The sequence below is a fragment of the Anthonomus grandis genome, chromosome 1 (genome assembly GCF_022605725.1).
Source record: "Anthonomus grandis grandis chromosome 1, icAntGran1.3, whole genome shotgun sequence".
NCBI lineage: Eukaryota > Metazoa > Arthropoda > Insecta > Coleoptera > Curculionidae > Anthonomus > Anthonomus grandis.
The window spans coordinates 32,464,433-32,486,911 of NC_065546.1; the positions used below are offsets into that span (position 1 = coordinate 32,464,433).

Genomic DNA, 22,479 nt, shown 5'->3' on the forward strand with positions numbered 1-22,479 from the left:
CTGAGATAAAGAGTGAAAAGAGTTAAGGAGTAAAAGGATTTTTTCAGAAATGAAGAGGGGTTTGCAAGAATCTCTTAACTTAGCAGAACACAGGTATCTAACTGCTTTTTTTGAATAACAAAGACAATGTTAAGTAGCCCCTTATTGGTTAAACCCCAAAAAGGCAAGCCATACCGAATATGAGATTCAATAAGTGAAAAGTACACTGAACGTGCAACCACCCCTCCCAGCTCTTGTTTTATTTGTTGCCATTCTTACTGCAAAACATCCAGAAGATCATTTTCCAGCTAAATGTAAAATATGATCTTCAAACCGAAGGCGACCATCAATGGTAATTCCTAGGAACTTGCGGCACTCTTTATTCTGCAAAAGGAAATTTTCGTCAAACATCAGACCCTGAACATCGCACTTAAACCCCATAATAGACGTCTTTCTTACATTAAACACGAGCCTGTTGGAAGCACACCATCCTGATAAAATCTGAAGGTCTTCAAGGATACAAGTCTTAATATAATCAGAATTTTTATGGCTCCATGGTATGGTGGTATCATCAGCAAACTGAACCACCTTGCCCTGCAGTTTCAATGAACTCAAGTCATCCAAAAAAATAACAGTGGTCCCAACACTGAACCCTGGGGAACGCCGCATTTTAGGGATCTAGAAGCAGACAAACGCCCAGACACTGTAACCTTCTGAGTACGATTTGATAGATAGGACTCAAGCCATCGCAACGCTACGCCCCTAAAACCATATTTATTGAGCTTAGATAACAGTATTCCATGATCCACACAGTCAAATGCTTTGGATAGATCACAAAACACTGCCGCCGATGACTCTCCAGAATTCAAGGACACATAGACGCTCTCCAAAAAGCTAAAAACAGCATCATGAGTCCCTTTACCGGCTTGAAATCCAAACTGATTTGCAGACAAAATGTCATTATGATGTAAAAAGGACAAAATTCTGCTTTTTGCAAGTTTTTCAACTATCTTAGAGAGGGTAGACAAAATAGAAATGGGACGGAAATTACAAGGCTGATCCAAATCTCCACCCTTATGAAGAGGGATAACCACTGCCTCTTTTAAACATAAAGGAGAAATGCCAATATGTAAAGAATTGTTTATGGCAGAAACTAAAGCCTTTAAGGCTGAATCAGGCAAAAAGAGTAACAACCTCGAAGATATCCCATCAGCTCCAGATGATTTATGGTTTTTTAGGCGTTTGATTTCATTTTTTACTTCGGTAAGATCGACAGGATGAAAGAAAAATGAATGCTCAACCGACACTTGTTGAAGATAGTGTAAGGGATCAATGTTACTACGAATTCCCTTGAGCAAGATATTAGGTATATCACAATAATAGTCGTTTAAAATGTCAGGTCTCAACTCCGGTTCAGATACTTTTCTATAGCAATGTCCAAAATCATTAATAATCGACCCTCTCTTTCTCCTATTTGATGACATATTTAAGCGATCCCTATAATAATTAGATGTTGCTGCTTTAATTGTCTTTCTGTACAGACTACGGTATTTCTGATGATATACAAGGATATTTTCATTTGTGGTATATTTGCACAATTTAGTTAAAAAACGGAGGTTTTTAGCTAAAATTCTAAGGCCTCTTGTAACCCATGGTTTTCGTTTCTTAGTTTTAAGCCTCATTTTAGGAAAGCACTGATTGATCTTATCACACAGAACTTAAAAAAATAAAGTGGGTCAGAAGCCGTTTCAAATGCATTCCAATTTACCGAAGCTGTAGCAGCAGAAAAAGCATTGAAATTTCTCCTGCTGAAAATTCTTCCCATATAATGAGATGAAGATAATACAGTATTATATGGCATTTTAGCAAGAATAGCTTCATGGTCGGAAATACCAGATGGGAGTACTGTGCATAAAACGTCATCAAAATTTGTACAGAAATAGTCAATTGTAGTTGCAGATGAAGAAGTTATTCGTGTGGGAGAAAGAACGTGCATTTTCAAGTCGTAAGAATTTAAAATACTTAAAAGTGAAGTACGTGGCAAGGTTTCATCAGTGTAGTTGATATTAAAGTCACCAGCCAATATAACCTTAGAGTGTAGGGACAACTGGGATAAAAGAGAATCAAGTTTGTCCAGAAACATAGCAATATCTCCTGTAGGTGGCCTATAAACACAAAGAGTATATAAATTAAAACGCTTACAAAAAGAAAGAGAGAATTCAAAAACATTCTCTAACAGAAGATTATCATACTTATCAATATTACAACAAATCGTTTCAATTGTTTGCCTAGTCAAGATCATGGTTCCTCCATGTATAGATTGTTGACGACAAAAATTTGATATAGGAACATAATCAGATATTAAAAATGAATGAGATTCAACCTTTGTGGACATTTATTCGATAAATTATTAATTTTAAAATATTTGAAAATATGTGCATGTAATAATGATACCAAGTCTGAACCAAAGTTGGCGTGATTAGACTCTAGAATTCGATACAGATTAATATTATTTGCATGAAAAGTACGATAAAGGGCCTTATTACTATTATAGATAACAGTATGGTTTAAATAAGTATAAGAGCTTGTCATCACTAAAGTGTTTGTATCAACATGATTTTGAATTAAATTTTTTAAAACATCAGATGAAGAACAAATTCCATTTAACATTACTATTAAAAAATCTTCTTTCGTAAAGTCCTTAACTAAATTTGATGCTGTTCTAATCACTTCACTGCTTGAACTGCCCGGCTTCAGGAAACACTGGACCTTGTAGTAAGCTTCAAACTTTAAACGTAAATGTTTTAGGACTTTTTTAACACTCTGCTACAATTTCCACCAACAAAGAGAAGCCGAGGTCGACTATCGTCAGGTGTATTTGGCCTAGTTGGTAGCTGTGATTGAGAATTAATAACCACAGATAATTTTTATTTACGATTTTAGGGATGATCCCACACCCTCGTACGGGGTTGCTCGCTGATTAAACATTGTCCCGCTCCAAAATAAAATCAACGTGTTTGAGATTTTTGAAAAAAAAAAAAACTGTTTCACTCCGAAATGCCTCTGTTTCGTTTTCGATATACAGGGTATCTAAGATAAGGATCCTAAGCATGCGGATCTCAGTACCTATTGAAGTTACAGCCTAGGTTTTTTTTACAGCCTACACGGAAAAAACCCCACTATAACTAATACTAATAATCTTGACTGAAGATAAGCTTAGATTCATATGTCCGCAATGACAACTGTAACTGTAAAATAATTTTATTCCAGAAAACGTATTGGTGTTAATCCAATTGAAAAAATACATTTTATTTAAATATTAACAATCTTTTTCTTAGTATAACAATACTCGACAGAACACATTTGCAAATATTATTACAATATGATAAAATCTTTTTTTAGGAATAGTTATCTTTTAATACAATTTTCAATTGTATTGTTAGTTAGAAGTAACTAAACTTGAAATAAGCATAGCTTATACTTTATTATTAATGTGCTATTCTGAAGTAGAATGTAACTATAATTTTAAATTTAAATTACGCATCTTCAAACAAAATGCTAGGGTTTTTATTACAAAGAATAGTTACGCTTGTATATTTTATTAATAAGAATATAGAATTTGCTGTATCATCGAAGTTGAAAAATACGATACAATTTAAAAAAAGAAAAGGTACTTTCTCCCACTAGCTAATTTTCAACAGTTCTTCAATAGTTTGATTAATGAATTAGGTTAGAGAAAAAAAAGCTCAAATCTTATGGCATTTATTTAAGTTTTTTTGTCAAGCAGTCATTAATCCAAATGATAACGTTAGCCTAAATTTATAATTTAGGCAAATTGGTTAATTTGAATTTAATTTTATCCATCCGTACATTAATATAATTACATATAGGTCAGGCTTCTTAATTTATTATGGATTAGAAGTAAATAACAACGTAAGTGTAGGTAATAAAAACTCATATTGACATTAAAAAAATATTTATTCTCTTTTATATATACCATATAATATACGTGGACTGAATAATTCATAACAAAAAAAAATATTGTATTTTAGGGTTTTGAGAATGAATTTGCATTATTACATTTTAAAGTGACACTCTCCCAGGAGGCATTTACATGCAGCAAAGAAAGTTTAGAAATGAATTAAACCATTTTTTCCAATTAAGAAAAAATTTAAATTCCAAAACAAAAAATATTTAAAATTCCAGAACACCAGGTACTTTTCCAACGAACTATAGTCAAAATCGCTCTTATCGTGCGGGTGTATCGGATTATCAACGACAAACTTTTGTAGTTACGTTTCATTTCAATTTGCGCAACAACATTTTTTAACTACAACGCGTCAGATAAACGAAACAGATATATGTAGCGTTAATGTATCAAAAGAAGATAAAATGATAAATGTCAGTGGTTCTAAAACAATTACTTTCATAACAAACATGCCTGTCTCGTTTCGATTGACGGATGACATTATTTGTCACAAGATAATTTAAATTTCAAATTATGGAAAAGAAAAAGCCTTTTTGTGGATTTCTAAATCCTCAAGCCAAAAAATGGTACTTAATGTTATTAATTACTTCGAGAACGAAAAAGAAAATAAAGGGTTGCCTAAGAATGTACAAGAAGAAGTAGCCGAATCGCTTGGAATTAGTTTAAGAATGGTGCAAAAGGTTGTATATGAAAACAAGAACAATCTTATTCCCAAGAAGAAAAAAAAGTGTAAAAGTAAGAAGCCGAAGACTGAAGATTTAAGTGAATGTGAAAAAATGGAAGTAAGGGATAGGATTTATGAACTATATAGGCTAAAAACAAATATAACGCTGCCATTTCTGAGGGATGTTTTAAAACAACGCGGCACTTTGGAAATTGGACTTTCTGCTTTATCAAAATTAATTAAAAGCTGAAAAGCATAGGTTTTCGCTATAAAAAAGACTGCAATAGAAGATATTTGTATGAACTACCAAATATTGTGAGCCAACGAATAGAATTTTAAAGACAATATACACAAAATGGAAAATCAAAGTTATGAAAGTGGTATTCTTAGATGAAACTTGTATATTTTCAAACGGGAGTGGAATAAAATCTTGGCAAGATGAATCTGTGAAAAGCGTGAAAAGAAAAAAAGGATGTGGTCAGGGAAAACGATTTATTATTTTACATGCTGGGTCTTCCAAGGGATTCGTTCCAGGTGCAAGTTTAATTTTTTCCTCTTAAGTCTAAAAGTATGGATTATCATGACAATATGAATTGCGAAATGTTTGAAAAATGGTTAAAGGAACAGTTAATACCGAACTTGCAAGAACCTTTCTTAATAGTATTAGACAATGCGTCGTATCATTCAAGAATTTTGAATAAACAACCAAATGGAAGTTGGAGAAAAAGCGAAATTTATGAATGGTTAGTAAAAGAAAATCAGAATCCCTTGCCATATATGCTAAAATCCGAACTTCTTTCAATTGCAAAATCGCTGAAAGTACCAAAAATATATGCTGTTGACGAAATAGTACGTGAATATGGCCATGAAGTTTTAAGATTGCCACCATACCATTGTCAGTTTAATGCCATTCAGCTTATATGGGTAGGGTCAAAATCTTATTATGAGAAGCATGTGGGTGCTGAGCTTAAATTTGACCAGGTTGAAGCTGTTTAGAATGAGGCATTGAATCACATCACAAAGGAGTATTGGCGGAAATCAGTAGATCACCCAGAAAACATTATTAGAACCTGGTGAAAGAGAGAAAAAGTACTCGATATCCAAGTTGAACCATTGATCATTGCTCCATTTGAAGAAGATTCGGAAAATGACGAAGAGTTTTCCGACTCTGTTAGTTATAATAATGATAGTTATAATTAGTTTCTTTTTTTAGTCAAATTTGTTACTTCATTTAATTTATTTTTACACATTCACTTAAATCTTCAGTCTTCGGCTTCTTCCTTTTACACTTTGTTTCCTCCTTGGAAATAAGATTGTTCTTGTTTTCATATACAACCTTTTGCACCATTCTTAAACTAATGCCAAGCGCTTTAGCTACTTCTTCTTGTACATTCTAAGCAATCCCTTATTTTCTTTTTCGTTATTAAAATAATTAGTTTTCTTTTTGCATTTCGTTTATTATTTAGGTATGATTAAAAAGTACAATTTTTTTTTTAAACAAAGCTAAGTAAATAAATTGGTGGATGCGCTGGGAGATAGATATGCCCGGCGCATTCTCCATTTTTTTAATAGTTAGTTTTAATCTTTTTTTGCCCTGTAATGTGTAAATAAATAAATATTCATAAGAATACGACATTTTAAAAAACTGTCGTAGCTCGCCTCGTATTTATCTTTTTAAACAAAGTTAAATAAATAAATTGGTGAATGCGCTGGGAGATAAAAATGCCCGCCGCATTCACCAGTTTTTTTTTATTTATTTTTTATCTTTTTTTGACTTTTAACTGATATAAAAGAAAATATAACACAACTTTTTTAATTTTCTGTGCATCAACGTAAAGATTGGGTCGAACGACAAATAATAAATCATAAAATTAAAATATAATTTTAAAAGTGAGAGTGTAACATGAACTTGCCTTTAAACAAAGAAAGTAGCTTTCTGGTATCTGACTGCACTGCATCACACACAATACAAATTAATCGTTTGTCATTATACCAAAATTTATAGTTTCCCCTATAACTATTACAAAAAAACACAATCAACATATACAAAGAAGAAGACAAGATCAAATAATAGTTAAAAATTAGACGCTGTGCCCTGAAATCGACAAATTAGTATGTTATTCACATACATAGGGTCATGCTAAATCGTATACTAATTTCTCAAAAATGTAGGTAACAACAATTTTTAAATGAAATATGTACAGTTTTAATGAAAGGCTAGGGAGGCATTTTTGCTCTCATAAAAAAATATAAAATGCTTAGATTTAGATATTATTGCGTAAAAAAAATTGTTATTGAGAATTCCGTCTATTTCAAACAATTTTTCAAAAAAGAAAAGTAAATATTATGTCTGGCAACTTAGCAGAATATCGGGGATTCTAGGCATATACCGATGAGGCGTATACCCAACGGGCTTTATACTTATGGGCTTTTTCACGTCATGAAAGGAAATAACCAACGTATGTTTTACATGCCGAATCTCGGATACGTAGTATTCCGCAGACATTTTTACGCCGTTAAAGGCATCACGTCAGTTAATAATTATGATCTAAGGTGTATACGCGGCTTTAATATGTCACATGACGGCGTTCAATGTATTGTCAAACTCTCAAGGAAATAACATTTTGGCAGCCACTGATTTTTCAATTTGATTCATATTACCTGGTGACCTTTGAACCCGCACGATAAGAGCGAAGGCGACTATATATATTTTTTTGCTTACACATATTTAAATTGTTTTCAAAATTAAAATATCTTCCATTTTGATTGATAGCAATCAAAGTGTGCCCGACGCCGGTGTTATGGATCACTAAACACTTTAAAGAGAAAACCAGAATAATGTAAACGGTAAAATCAAAACTGGACTCATTTTTATCACATACCTCTGAAGCATTAATTGCATTGCTGGAATCAAATAACACTCGTGGAAATCACAAATCACAAACTACGTTTAAGGCAAATCATTAAACAAACAATTTGAAAAGGAAAATGAGAAGCTATTGAATCGAGCCTAAATGAAATTTACTCGCTTCTGCTATTGGTCGAAGTTTGAAGCAAGTGTTACCACGTGATGTTTCCGTTCTACCTCTAACTAGATATAGAAGTATAACAAATATCGGGTTAAATAAATTGGCATCCTGCAGAGAATGAAGATATAATTTAACTAATATGTTGTGCATTTCAAGAAGGATTAATTGTTTACGCCTGAAAAAATTTAATTCTTGATTTAAGAAAAATAAATATTTTTGTGAGAACAATATATGTAATTATAATAACAGGAACTTACAATTGATTTAAAGGCAATATTTTCCCTAATGTTAAATATGGCTTGTTCTTGAACCATTATAAATTTATTTGGATTTAAAATAGGATTTACTTTAAATTTTAAGACAGGCATGCATTTGAAAATAAGATTAAGGTGTTCTTACCTCAATATTGTTACATTAGATTTAAACATAATTACAGTTATTTCAAGATAATTTTTTTAAGAGTGGCTTTAGTTTTAAATATAAAATAGGATTTTTATGTGTAGGTTAAATTGGAAAAAAGTTGCGTACTTTGAAGCGTATTTAAATGCCGTTGAGAAAATTCTAAAATTTTCAAGGCCTGCCGAGACATTGGGGAAAACGGAAATTTGCCAAAATCGATTTTATTTTTTTCTGACCTTGATTTTAAAAGATATTAAAAAACTAACAACAATTTTTCAGTGGCACTTTTTAAGAGTTACGTGATTTGTGGCGTTTTTCTATTTTATACCAGACGTTTCGTTTTCGAGAAACCATCATCAACTTTACTTTTTTATATGTCCCGGCAAAAAGTATACCCTGTATCTGATTTAATTTTTTATTGCAAATTCAACGATGTATCACATGTCACATTTTTTTATTAGATGCAAGAATAAATGCGATTTTTATATATTTTTTAATCATATTTTTTAATAGGCTTTGTTTTTGTTTGCAAATAATACTTTGACATTTTGACTTAAATACCTCTATACCTTATTGTTTATTGTTGAGTATTTTTTTGTTCTGTTAATATTGTTGATTATGCCATTATAGTAATGAAGAAAAGTTTGTCATGGTGAACTGCTACATATTGTGCCAGAAAAACAGTGTAAATACAGCAATAATGTATTTAAATAAATTTCCAGATAGAAACCAGCCATGTAAGTCAATTTTAAGTTGTTTTATTTCTGGTAGTTCAAGAATAATTAAAAAAAAAACAATTTCGAAGACATACAAAATGTCCCATCCCCAGCACAAATTCACACACCTATAATAATACTATATAATAATACCTTATAATAAACATAACAATTTTTTTAAATGCATAAGTAAAGAGAAACTAGTTAGTTACAACTTCTTTAGCTCTTCATCAATTTTATTAACTGATGCCTTGAATCTCTGCCACTGCAAGTGGTTACTTTGGTTTACCTGTGGTAAACATAATGCCTTTCTTGCCAGGGCGAAGATCACCGTTAGCATTACAAAACTCCCTAATATTAATGTAGACTTTGCCTTTAAACTATGAAAGCTTGACAAATCTGTTTTTGCCCAAGTTCCACGCAGGTTCTTTGTCGTCAGTACGGAAACTGTCATCGGATTTGACTTTTTTCTTCACTGGTTCTCTATCTTCTGGAGCAGAGTCTGAGTCAGAGGTGTCTTACTTCTTTGACTTTTTAGGCACAATTTCTGTTTTTTAACAATAGAGGTATTTAGATTTTAGCTGGGAGCTGGATCTGAAACTATTTAAATAATAAATTTTCTTAGAGTTGGCGCGAAAAGAATATGGTGCATTTAAAAATCCAGTTTTATCTATTTTACGTAAAAATAAATGTCATCCGATAAATTTAGAATTTGCCAAGCAGAACGACGACAGTAGTTTTTTGAGTGATGCACACGCGCATGCGAAGATGATAATATAAATAAATATAACTAAATATAACAATATAATATGTTTCGCTTCAAAAATAATATGGTCTGATGAAAGTTTAGTAACTAATAATGGTGTCTTTAATCGCCGGAATAGTCATTACTGGGCGCAACAAAATCCTTGCATTAAAAAAATATCAAAACATCAAGAGCGCTTTGGCTTTAATATGTAGTGTGGAGTTTTCGGCACCAAAATACTAGGTCCATTCATTTACCACAAATCATTAACTAGAGAATGATACTTTCAATTGTTGGAAAATAATTTGGAAGACTGCTTGGAACTTACCTCTGGGACAATTCAATAGTTGTTGGTTTCCACAAGATGGTACTCCTGCATATAATTCAAGGCAGGTTCGCGAGTATCTTATGCAGAGATTTCCTGATGGAAAGTGGATTGGAACCTCCAGTGCAGTGCCTTGGCCAGCACGACCTCCAGACTTAACGCCTCTAGACTTCTTTCTTTGAAGGTTTCTTAAAAACCAAACCTTACCAGCATTCTTTTGAGACTGATCAGCAATTACAAGAATGTGTAACTAACGCATTTAATAGCATTACACACCTGTCATGTTGCGTGCTGTTTTAAATTCTACCGTAAGAACAAAGTATATAGATTTCAACTAGTTAGACTGTGGTAAGAACAAGTAAGACTGTGGTAAGAACATCTTATTTATGTTTGGAGAATAACGGGAATCTCTTTCAACATCTGCTTTAAATTAAATTAAAACATGTTGATTTACTTGTTGTCTCAGTTATTTTTAAATTTAATTTTTCTTGTGTAGGTAATTAAAATAATGATTATCTTATGGTAGATTATTTTTTCTGTTTATAAATAGTTCCTAGTATGTTCCATTATTTTGTAAGTAGATATTTAACTAATATGTGAAATCAATAACTCAAGACAGGTATTTAGGTATGTCAAAATGTCAAAGCATTATTTTGTTTGTAAAGCCTACTTAAAAATATGTTAAAAAAATAGGAAAATCATTGGATTTGTAATAAAAAATGGAATCAGATTCAGGGTATACTTTTTTCCGAGCAATATAAAAAAACAAAGTTGATGATGGTTTCTCGAAAACGAAACGTCGGATAAAAAATCTAAAAACGCCATCACGTAGCTCTTAAAAAGTGCCAATGAAAAAATGTTGTTAGTTTTTTTATATCTTTTAAAATACGGTTAGAAAAAAATAAAATCGATTTTGGCAAATTCCGTTTTTCCTCAATATCTGGGCAGACCATGAACATTTTTAAATTTTCTCAACGGCATTTGAATACGCTTCAAAGTAACTTTTTTCTAATTTAACCTAAGCTGTAACTTCAATAGGTACTGAGATCCCCATGCTTAGGATGCTTATCTTGGACACCCTGTATGCAGTGGGAGAATATCGTGGAAATTAATCAAAAAGGAGCCAATTTCTCAAACATTGTTTAAAAACTGACAATAGTCTCATAAAGAAGTTTTGACCGAAATTGCCATACAATTAATGAATACCCGTGAAAACTTTAATTTTTTTGTAATTAATTCTCCCTTGAAAAGATAATCGAAAACTGTTTTACAGATTTCTGGGAAAAAACCATCACAAAAACACTTATTGGAGCATTCTTCTAGCGTCATAAATTTCAAAAAGCAATTTTAATGAACATTCTACCGCGGGGGATCATAAACAAACCCCTACACACGTGATAAATCCGCGTTTTAACAATAAAAGGATGAAAGATCCCCTTTTGTTCCGTAATTTTTTTCATTTTATCTGCTTAATTGGAAAGCAACAGAGGCAATTTAATTCGTTAATTTATTGTTTTTATTGTTGTTACGGCATAGCCAGAGAACCGGGCGACAACATGGACGTGTTTTTAAGTTTCCAGGAGCAAGCGTGCCAAAGTGTCGACGGAGAGGATAAAAGGAGAGGGTAGAATGTCCATTTAGTACGTGCCTGGATACTTCAGCTGAAAAAAACTGCGGAATTACCATTACAATAGTATAAACGGGGTCCTTAGAATCAAGCCAATTTTAGCAGTTGGGATGCACAGCACATATTGACAGAGTAGCTAAAAGCTTTGACTATAACTTAAATGAACATAAAGTTATTACAAAACTACTGACCACACACACCTAAAAAATGAACTAATAAATAACAAAAGAACGATGTTGTTGAACGAAGAACTATAGCGGAACTCCAGGAACATTACTGGCAAACTTAAGAGGGTGATTCTCCAACAAACAACAATTTTGTTTTTAAACACTAAAAACACTGTTTTTGCGTAAATAAATAAAAACTTTTTTTTGGATGCTTGTTCAATAAATAAGGATATAGCAACATACTTTACTATTATCAAAAGCTTCTTCAAATTTTGTTAGTAGGCTAAAAATAAAATGACAGAAACAAAAAGTAAATTTCACCTTTTGAGATAGTTTGATTAGCTACGTTTACAACGCACGGATCAATAGGTCCATGGATCAAATGATATTTGTTAGAAGTTGTTGCAAGACTATTTGTTAGAAGTTGTAAATGTATTTACAAAGCTTGTTGCCTAACCGCAATATGCAGTCTTTCATTAGGCTCGCGGACTATTTTAGTCCCCTGTCATAACATGACAATGGTACGCTTGCAGCGGACTATTGTTCTTCGGCTTTGTAAATTACAGAGCGTTGATCTGCCTGTTTCGTTGCAACTATGAGTGTGTAAACATCCTTGGTAGAAAACCCCAATGCCTTTACCGGTATCTCAGTAGGTATCTTGTAAAAAGTGATCAGAGATGTTTACAAGGATTTATTTTGAGAGTTAAATTAGTGCAGGATTATCTTTACGATCAAAATGTCAGTTGAAGGTAGTTTATCAGTTTAGACGAAGAATTATAGGACATAACCTCTTAATCTTTAAAAGTGTTATTGTGATTTAAAAATAATAAAAATAAACTAATTTTTTTTTTAAGCTTAGGCTGGTCCTTGTTTTCCTCTTCTTTATTTTTGTATACGAAAATAAAAATCTCGTGAGCTAACATCCAAACAAACTTGTCATTTTGGTACTTTAAAATAGGTCCTAGGTGTTTATACCAAAAAAAAATGATCTACCCTGTTTGGGACGCATCAAATTCGCGTATCAAATTTTAGTGCGCTGTCATCTACACTGAAAAAATAGTCCGTGTAGTCATTTCATCTAAGTATTAAATCTTTGGTACACGCGTTGTAAACGTAGCTATTGTTGTCTAAGTTTGATCTAGTTGTTGTTATAACTGAACTGTAAATATTTTTTGAAGTTGTAGTTAAGGTTCCCGGCCGAGGATATAGTTTTTAATAAATAAAAGTTTATTAAAATACAGCCTCAATTGCTCTTTACTTTTTTATGTTATGGCATGACATTTCATCTCGGATTTGAGACTTCTTCAGATGGTTGGTAAGAAAATTCTAATTACATCAATATACGAACCTAGGATACAAACAAACACGCAAACCACGCAACAATTACATAATTACAGAACTCAAAACATTTAAGAACAAACACGAAGTTGTATTATAGTATCAGTATCGACATCTATCAGCCATGTACATTTACCTATATAAAGAACAAAAACATGACCTTCCAGACAAGAAATATTTTTCTAAATCAAGTACTTAAAACCTGCGTTTGGAGAAGAAACAACTAGTCTTATTAAGGAATTATTAAAATTCTTATATTAGTGAAATTAGCAGTATATACATATATAATATATATATAAAGGGTGGTCCATTTAACTTAAGACATCGCAATATCTCGAAAACTAAACATGTATCCAGAAAATGTTTCATGTGAAGTTTGAATGGTTTCCAGGGGGCCATAAAATGATGTCATTGGTTCGACCTTGAGTGGAGTGGGAACTTAAGAATAAGTAACTTTCATCTAACTATCTTTTACATGCGACCTCTCCTTTTCAAGATATTAATTCTTGATTCTTTTACGATTTTTTCCTTGACAATGACATTTGCCCTTGTAGGTAGTATCTGATGATCTATCAGAAGAAGTGAAAGTATCTTATGATAGAATTTTATTATCAACAGAATCGAAAACTTGAAAATAAAAAGTACAAAGTTCAAATAAAAGAAATTGAAACAAAAAAAGTCAGAAAATTATTAAGTATTGACCTTCCACCACACTTTCCTTTTTCGACTCGCTTTCTAAACGATCGATGAACAGAGTGCTGCATCTGTGGAGTTATCTGCCCGCAAATCTCCGTGATTCGCAGCTTCATATTTTCGGGAGTCGTTGGTGGATCGCGATATACGGTCTCCTTCAAATAACCCCATAGAAAAAAATCTAAGGGCGTCAAATCAGGTGACCGTGGCGGCTAGTGGACTGCTCCACCGCGACCTCTCCAACGTCCATTGAAGTCACGATCCAACACTTGGCGCACAACGCGTGAATAATGTACAGGACAACCATCATGCTGGTACCACATATTTAATCTCATTTCAAAACACACATCTTCCAAAAATACTGGTAGAATCTTCAGCAAAAAATTACGGTATTTTTGACCTGTAAGGACACCATCAATAAAATAAGGTCCTATGACTTTATCATTGATAATGCCACACCAGACATTCACAGACCTTAGCCTAGCTGATGTTCTATCGCTCGAAACCACCTGGGATTTTCAACTGCCCAATAATGCATGTTATGATGATTAACTACACCATAGTTTGTAAATGAAGCTTCATCGGTGAATAAGACGCGCAGAAAGAAATTGTTATTTTCATGCAACTGATTTTGGGCCCATTCAGAAAACAACACTCGATTTTGGAAATCATTCTCGTGAAGTTCTTGATGTAACGACAAGTGATACCGATGAAACGTGTGGCGTTTCAAAATTTTCAGGACACTTGTTTTGGAGATTCCAGAAGCAGAAGGAATTGATCGTGAGCTGACTCCAGGATTATGGGCAACTGCAGCTAAGACGGTAATTTCATTATTTTGACTGGTAATGGTCTTCTATGAAGTGGTTCACTACATGATAAAATAATGCTGGCAATTGAAGTCGCCGTTGAGGATGTCGTATGCTATACAGTTCAATGGCTCTGTTAATATTCCGTTCAGATTCACCATAGATAAGGAGCAGTTTAACTTTTTCATTTATTGTTAGGCATTCCATAGTCACTCAACAAAATAGTCAAATACTTGATAACTAAACGAATACTGTGAACCAAAATAATCTCTCAATTACTTTATTTATCAGTATTTGTTTACAATCGCCTGAAATACCTGGGATAAACACGTGAGATCTGTTCACTATAGAAAATTTTCGCATCATAACAACTTGCATTGATCATTGATCAACAATGCCTTGTCACAACAATATTGAAGAATTGCTGAACCAAAGCTATTCCTGTTTCTAATGTTATTGTCAAGGAAGAAAATTCGTAGAAGAATCAAGAATTAATATCTTGAAAAGGAAGGGTCGCATGTAAAAAAAAAGTCGGATGAAAGTTACTTATTTTTTAACGCTAAATCAGATACTATTAAAAAAATAGAGGTTTCTATGCAAAAAAGTGAAGTTGACCTTCATTTGACCTTGAAGACGTCCACTCAAGGTCAAACCAGTGACGTGATTTTATGGCCCCCTGGAAACCATTCAAACTTCACATGAAACATTTACTGGATGCATGTTTTGTTTTAAAGATATTGCGATGTCTCAAGTTAAATGGACCACCCTGTATAATATAACTTTTTTTCTTAAAAAATATTACACATTCGACACATCAAACGAATAACATAACCAACAACAACATAGTTACAAATGTAGAAGTGATCTACTCAAAATTGCCTTTCTCTTCATTCTTAGAAAATGACACGAGTAATATTCTCAAACCACTTAATATTACAGCGGCTTGGGCTTCTAACCAAACTAACGTATTTTTTTCCAAAATTAAAGATCCCATTCCTCTTATCTTTTCCTCTTCAGCAATGATATTCTCTCTGATACCTTCTCGACTGCTGCTGAGTTGAAACAAGGCTACATTTTATCTCCACTTCCCTTTAATATATATGGTAAATTCATTATTAGGGAAATTCTTAAATATTGGAAGATTGGCGTCGCTGTTGGTGGCAGAAAAATTAACAAAATACGGTACCCAGTAAGCTCTAATAATAGCAAAAAAGGGCACGAACTCATTAATATAATGCAGAAGCTAGATGAACACAGCAGACGGTACGGACTGGAAATCAATAAGCCAAAGACTAAAGTTATGTTAACCAGCAGTATTTTAATTACTTTGTGTATTTTGGATACTGGTTGTTCTAGTAAGAAAAAAAACCTTTTCTTTTTTTTATTAAAATTGTTATTTATATTTTTATTTAAGCACAAGGTGCATTTAGACAATTCAGTGAGAGATTTAAAGTGGACTGTATTTTTTTATTAAAAGTAAATGTGGAAAGGTCGAAAAAACAGCCTTTAAAGATCCTTAAGGTGTCTGTATCCGGCTTCAGCAGGCCTGCTCTGGACTTCTTGGGTCTTCTAATTCGGGTTTAATCACTAAGAGTGGACGCGGGTTTGATAAGTAAGTCACGATATGTGATGCGGTAAGATTAAGACAAAAGTTGCGGAAATAAACGTATAGATCACGACACTGGAATCAATGCGCGATGCGTAAAAGTGCTAACAAGGAAGTAAGTCTTCTCTCTGGTCTCCGTTTAGCACAAACCACAGGAATTTAGAAATTTAAAGGCTATCGTACATGCGCAGATTTGTTATTGTTAAGACTTAGAAAATATTAATTAAATTGGTTATAATAAAAGAGAAAATTAAATTAAATGAAAGGGTAGTTTTAATTTGGATAGAAAAACAAATAAATAATATAACAAGAAAAAATCTAAACTATTTGAACGTCATAGAAGAGAGCCTGCAAGATGCAATACACGACGTCCAATATCCAGAATCCTGTAGGCAAACAATTGATTGACTTACTACATGGTACCACCACATCTCTCCGAGGGGTTTACGAACGACAAACGAGAACTTTTCGAATGATTTCATCGAAAAAAGACAGTTCAGAAAACCTGCCTATTAAGATTGAACTAGTATCTTATCTTACAAAAAAACGAATATTGAAGAATTGTTTTAAACTTAAAGGAACCAATATATCCGTATCCAAAAATCTTAGTTTTCGAAAGAGACAAAACAAAAAAAATCTTATTGATCACAAAAGCCGCTTAAAATCTAAAAATTAGGCAACCAAATTAACGAGAGGTAAGAAGCTACTTTTAAATAACAGACTGTTTACAGTCGAAGAACTCGTAGCTCAAAAAAATCCGTAGACGAGAGTGAAAGAAGCAAACCAAGAGCATCTAACTATGATTTGGAGAAAAATTATGATACTGATTCTAAGACTTCTGTATGTACAGGATCAGGTTCTAAGAATATTAAAAGTTCCAATGATTTCAAATTTAAAAAGCCAGAAACAATGCAGGAACAGTCTCGTTCATTTATTAAGTTATATAGACTAGGGACAATTTAGTAGGTGTATAAAATAAGATCTACAGGGTGATTGATTAAGAATGGGTAATCTCTAAACTGGAGATACTACACACCAAAATATGGCGATTGAGCTTAACATGTCTTAGGCGGGCATTTTGAGCTTTTTCTTTTAATATTGTTACTGATTGTTATTTATTGTCTTTACTGTTGTAACCCAGGATAGTAGTAATTTACAAGAATAAATTCCTATTAAGCCAATGTAATAACGGTGGCTTAGGATTTTTTACGCTGAATGTTAAAAATTTAAATAACTTAAAAACTGATAGAGTTACATACAACTTTAAATACCCTGTATTTCATAAACCTGCAACATTTATATAAGACATGAGCTCAATCGCCATATTTTGGTGTATAGTATGTTCAGTTCAGAGATTGTATATTCTTAATAAATCACCCTGTATAGGTAACTAAGATTACTAGTTTGTTTGATAAATAGGGGACTAAAAATATATATAAAAAATTATATTTAATTTAAGCCGGTCTCTGAGAAAATAGTGGACTATTTCTTCGAATTACAAGTTACTACAAGTTACAACAGTTAGATTACAAAAGTATGATATAGAATTTTAATATAATAATTATTACAGAAACTAGGATTTTACAAAATCCTGCTTTATTTAATATCGAGGGTTATTCCTTTTGTATTTAGAATTATATTTGATGTTGTGATAAATTAGCAGTTAATTAAAGAAAGCGGGAAACTCCAGCCAAGTCTTTAACATTGTTAATTTTAGCCTTTTCTTATAGTTTAATAAAAATAAATTTACACATTTTGTAGTATCGAAAAATGCTCCTAAAGTGTTTGGCAAATATTTGGCACGGCTGGGTGCCAAAAAGAAATTAAACTAGGAAGATTTAAAAAAAAAAGAATTCTACGGTCTATATGGAGGTTTCCAATGAGAGTTTTTTTTGTAACTAGAGAGATTTTTCAACATTTTCTCCCAATCTATAAAAAATTAAATTAAAGTATACTTTTCTCTGTATATCTCTTGTTATTCCGAATAACTTATAACGGCCAATAGGAGAGCCGTTACTTACACGTACATAATCTGCCATTCTAGATCATATCTTAATCTGAAATTCTGTATTCTTTAGATTCGCAATTTAGGATACGGCAACAGGACGTGTCTGGACTCGCCGGCACACCAGAAGGATCTCCACAAACCGGTGGGACTCTATCCCTGTCACCGTCAAGGAGGCAATCAGGTAATTTCTCACTCACTCTTATTAAAATCCGCGTTTCCGTTTCAGATCGCCAATCCCGAAACCGGAATGTGTTTGGACGGGATCAGTTCTTCGGAGGGTGTGACCAACCCAGTGGTGGGGGTATGGCCGTGTCATCGCCAAGGCGGTAACCAGGTATGGTAACCGTTGGTCTCTCTTTCTCTGGGGTCGTGGTTGCAGTACCTTCTATTTCTTTCTGTCTCTTTCTTGTACAGTTTTTCTTCTATATGGTATGGTAAGGCTTAATGGACCAGGAAGGAAATTGATTATTATTGAGAGCCATCGTCATCACCCTCTGTATATATGGTGAGAAACGTGGTGCTCTCGCTGGCCAAAGCAATTCTTGCTTATAATGGTGTTACTTTTTTTGCGAAATTTAATGTGATAAAGGTACTGTCATCAGCCTATCACTTCCTAACTTTCGTGACCAATTTCCTGAGGTGGATGAATGGATATTTAACTCATAGTGTATATATACATATATAATCATGCATAACAGATAAATAACATATGACTCGCATTCATCTCTTCTACTTCTTCTCTATGCTATGTATAACTTTTATTCAAATGATTGAAACCTGCTCGGAAATGTCTGTTTTTCCGGAAATCAATGTATATAATATAAAGCGGACGAAATGAAAGGTATAGTTAAATGAAGCGCGTTATGTAAAGGGGGATATTTCAATTTAATTAACGTCTCCTTTATGGGTGACTTCGGAATTGAATATAAGCAGTAATGGCGTATGAAGAGAGGCCTAGGGTTTGTGTTTCAATTGATTCGTTCAGTTTTTTACCATTTTTTAAATACAGTACGGCTGGTGTATTGCTGTTTGAGTCAGTTCGATGGTGCAAAAGTTATTTTTTAACGCTTTGAACCATATTATAACGTGAGCCGTAAATCTTTACCCCCCTTTAAATGACCCTTAGTTACGAGAAACAGTTTAACGCGCGAAAACTCCACTGTCAAACGGTTGATCATAAAATGCTCCCTTTCAGATCTAATACTTATACAGATGTTTTATGTCTTAAATTTTAGGAAATTCAGTGCCTTTAGGTTCCTGAAACCGTGCACACAATTATTTTATTTAATGTCTCACTCTCAGATCAATCTGAGCCATAAATTTGCAACATAAATTTACATTATCAGTGTATCAGTTGTACGCTGTGTTTGTTAATAAATAAAACACAGTACTTGTATTCAGCGCATATAATAAATTAAAAATTACTGCCTAGCGCTTTCGGCCGTAGGCCATCAACGGGGCTTAAGACCATATAAAAAGATACATTAAATTAGCACAGTCTCTCTTTCTTAACTTGGGCTCTACACTATTTTACTTTTATTTCATTTTATTTTGTAGCCCATCTAAATTTGATTTTGTGTTTTCCGATAATTTTAAGTTTTGTTCTGGTCGTAATTCCGTTTTACAACTTGTCTGTGGTAATACAGGTTTCTCATTCATTTTTTTTTCTAACCCAACTATGTAATTTTAACTTAGTTTACTTCTACCTAACCCACATCCTCACCGTACCCTAAGTATTTGAGTACAGTAGATTTTTAATAGCAATATAATGAAATTTTAAATTTCTATTTCCCTTTATTTCAAGTCATGGAATAGGCAGAACCACATTTGTTAATAAAATGCATTTCCACGCCGAACCTTGGCCTGTTTGTATATTTTGAACACGGAATTTACATACACATTTTTTTCCTTTTTGCTCTATTACCGTCCATCAGGTAGAGGTTTACTTCGTTTTGTTTAGTACTTAAGAAACCATAGGCAATATGTTGTATACGGTTTTTTTTGGAATAGTGTCGTTGCTTTGATAAGTAAGTTGTCCTTAAGATTGTTTTGATTTCTATATTTGTATCATGTCTTTTCTCATGTTTTTTCGTTCTATTTTGTGACTGACCTTTTTATTTTTATGACCTATTAAGATTTATATTTTAACGATGTTGGTCTAATTCTAAGATGCTCCTTTCTGTGGTGATTTAATGTATCTTTTTATAGTGTCCTAAGCCCTGATGATGGCCTACGGCCAAAAGCGCTAGCCAGCAATTTTTAATTTATTATATACGCTGAATACAAGTAGTATGTTTTATTTAGAAAATTTATATACTTGTTTTAATTGAATATATACAAGTAGTTCACCCTATGTAATACAGACCGTTTTGGATAATACATTGTTTCAACTAAGAAAGCTCAAACTTTTAAAAGGTGTAAGCAAATCATTCGTAGTGCTGTGTTTTATATGAAACAAACAAATAATTATTTTAAAGAAATATTTTGTTGTTTAATGCCATTTTATCTAATAAAGAAATCTTTGTCGTAAAAACTCTTTTCATAAAAAATAAACCTACTTTTACGCACAAAACCTTCATCTGACTTGTATCGTTCTAAATCAGTCTACTTGCCAAACATTGGTCATAAAATGCACGCTTTCAGAATATTGAAAGGCTAGAATTGGTAAACAACAACTTTGCTTGAGTTCAACATGTGCACAGAGGCAAGAGGGATGTTTTGTTTATAAACATATTTATCGATTATCTGTTGCCAAGTTTACACGCATTTTCAAAAGAGGAAATTTTCAGATATATATCAACACATGTTAATTTAACTAATTGATGTTAGATTTTGGATTAAAAATAAAAAGTAGAAACAGATAGTATATCTTATTCTAAGCACAAAAATATCATCTTTAAAGCAAACAAAATTATTAACATTCTTATTCCTAAAACCTAAAAAATTTGAAGTGGGAACACCGTAGGCAAAAGCTGATACCATCTTGCGAAATGTCATCTTGACAAACGGCGTGTGTTTACATTCGGAATTTCTGTGTTTTTTCTTTAGTTTTTGGTTAAAAAAGGAAAAAGGTTGAGTCCTTTAAGTAAAAACACTCAAAAGGACTCATAAACTCGTGAACTGTTACGACAGTAAAAACATGTGCCTTTTGTGCCGTACCATGGGAAAAAGGCGATTTAAGCCGATCAAGAGACAACTGTCGTCATAAACATAGAATAATATAAACTTGTTAAGAAATCTATAATAAATATAAAATACTAAATTTCTATAAAATGCTTTTTATTAGATATAATTTAAAGTATAATCTATTAAAAATAAATATTTATCATGTAAATATTTTTTGACGACGTCACTGGTAAAGATTATCTGTGTCGGTGGAATCAACAATGCAATCGAGCGGCGTTGCGATGTTGTTGCCTTTTTCTCTAATATACAATAATAATAATAGGCCTTTATTGTTAAGTCGGCGAAGTTCAGCATAGCTATTATTAACCGAGCATACATACAAAATACATAAGATTAAATTTACGTATTGGCAATTTAAGGTACTAACTAGGCAATGATGGTAGATAGATGGTAGTACGTCAAAAATGGTAGGTCATACAATTTGCGAAAAATATCAATGTTGGCTAGCTTAAGTAACAAATAAGAAAACGAACGTTGGAAAAGTTCTGTTCTATGCCTAGGAACATCAAACAAATCATTAAAGCGCGTGTATTTGATGCACCTACAATATCATCCAGCACTTTAATTAATGCTATAATTGTGCTATGGGACTTTCGAAAGCCAGACTGATGAATTGGAATGAGACTATGCTCGTCCAAGAACGCAACCACTTGCTGATAAACCAACTTTTCTACAATTTTGCCCATTGTGGATAACAGGCTGATGGGTCTTAAATCAGAAAACTTATCAGGCTATGTGACCTTGGCCAGAGGTTTAACAATTGCTTTCTTCCAATTGGAAGGAAATTCCAAGTTAAAAATATAAGTATTAAATATACCGGGTGGTGCGTCGCCGAGCGGAACATAGGAAATCTCATGTAAATTTTAAGGGGGTCAATTATTGGCTTCCCTGTACATTTTACAGCAAAAATATAAGATAAGATAAGATATTTTTGAAGAGACCAATCTGGAAAACCCTCGTGCAAAGTTTTAAAAAATTTTAATAAGCGAATCTTGAATTATTCAATTAAACGTTATTGCAAAATTACCAAATTTTCGGTTCAGGTCAAACCAGACACCAGCCACCAGCAAACAATTTGTTATAAGGCTTTGTCAAATCTGACGTATAGCCGAATACAAGAAATGTTTTTTTTTTGTTTTATCAATCTGACAACCATACATTCAAAGTCAGACACGTTAACATTACTTTTTTATCTAAACTTTT

The 22,479-nt window shown here is 32.8% G+C and overlaps 1 protein-coding gene across 4 annotated transcripts in view; it reads left to right on the forward strand.

The window, feature by feature from the left end:
• LOC126739778 (putative polypeptide N-acetylgalactosaminyltransferase 9) overlaps window positions 1-22,479 on the forward strand; it is a 501,736-nt gene that overhangs the window by 440,045 nt on the left and 39,212 nt on the right. For 3 of the 4 annotated variants that reach the window (XM_050445610.1, XM_050445594.1, XM_050445602.1), the window contains exon 10: window positions 18,161-18,424. In XM_050445610.1, the coding sequence (XP_050301567.1) occupies window positions 18,161-18,424 (264 nt within the window). The remainder of the gene's footprint in view (window positions 1-18,160; window positions 18,425-22,479) is intronic. The other variant, XM_050445615.1, reaches the window with a different exon arrangement.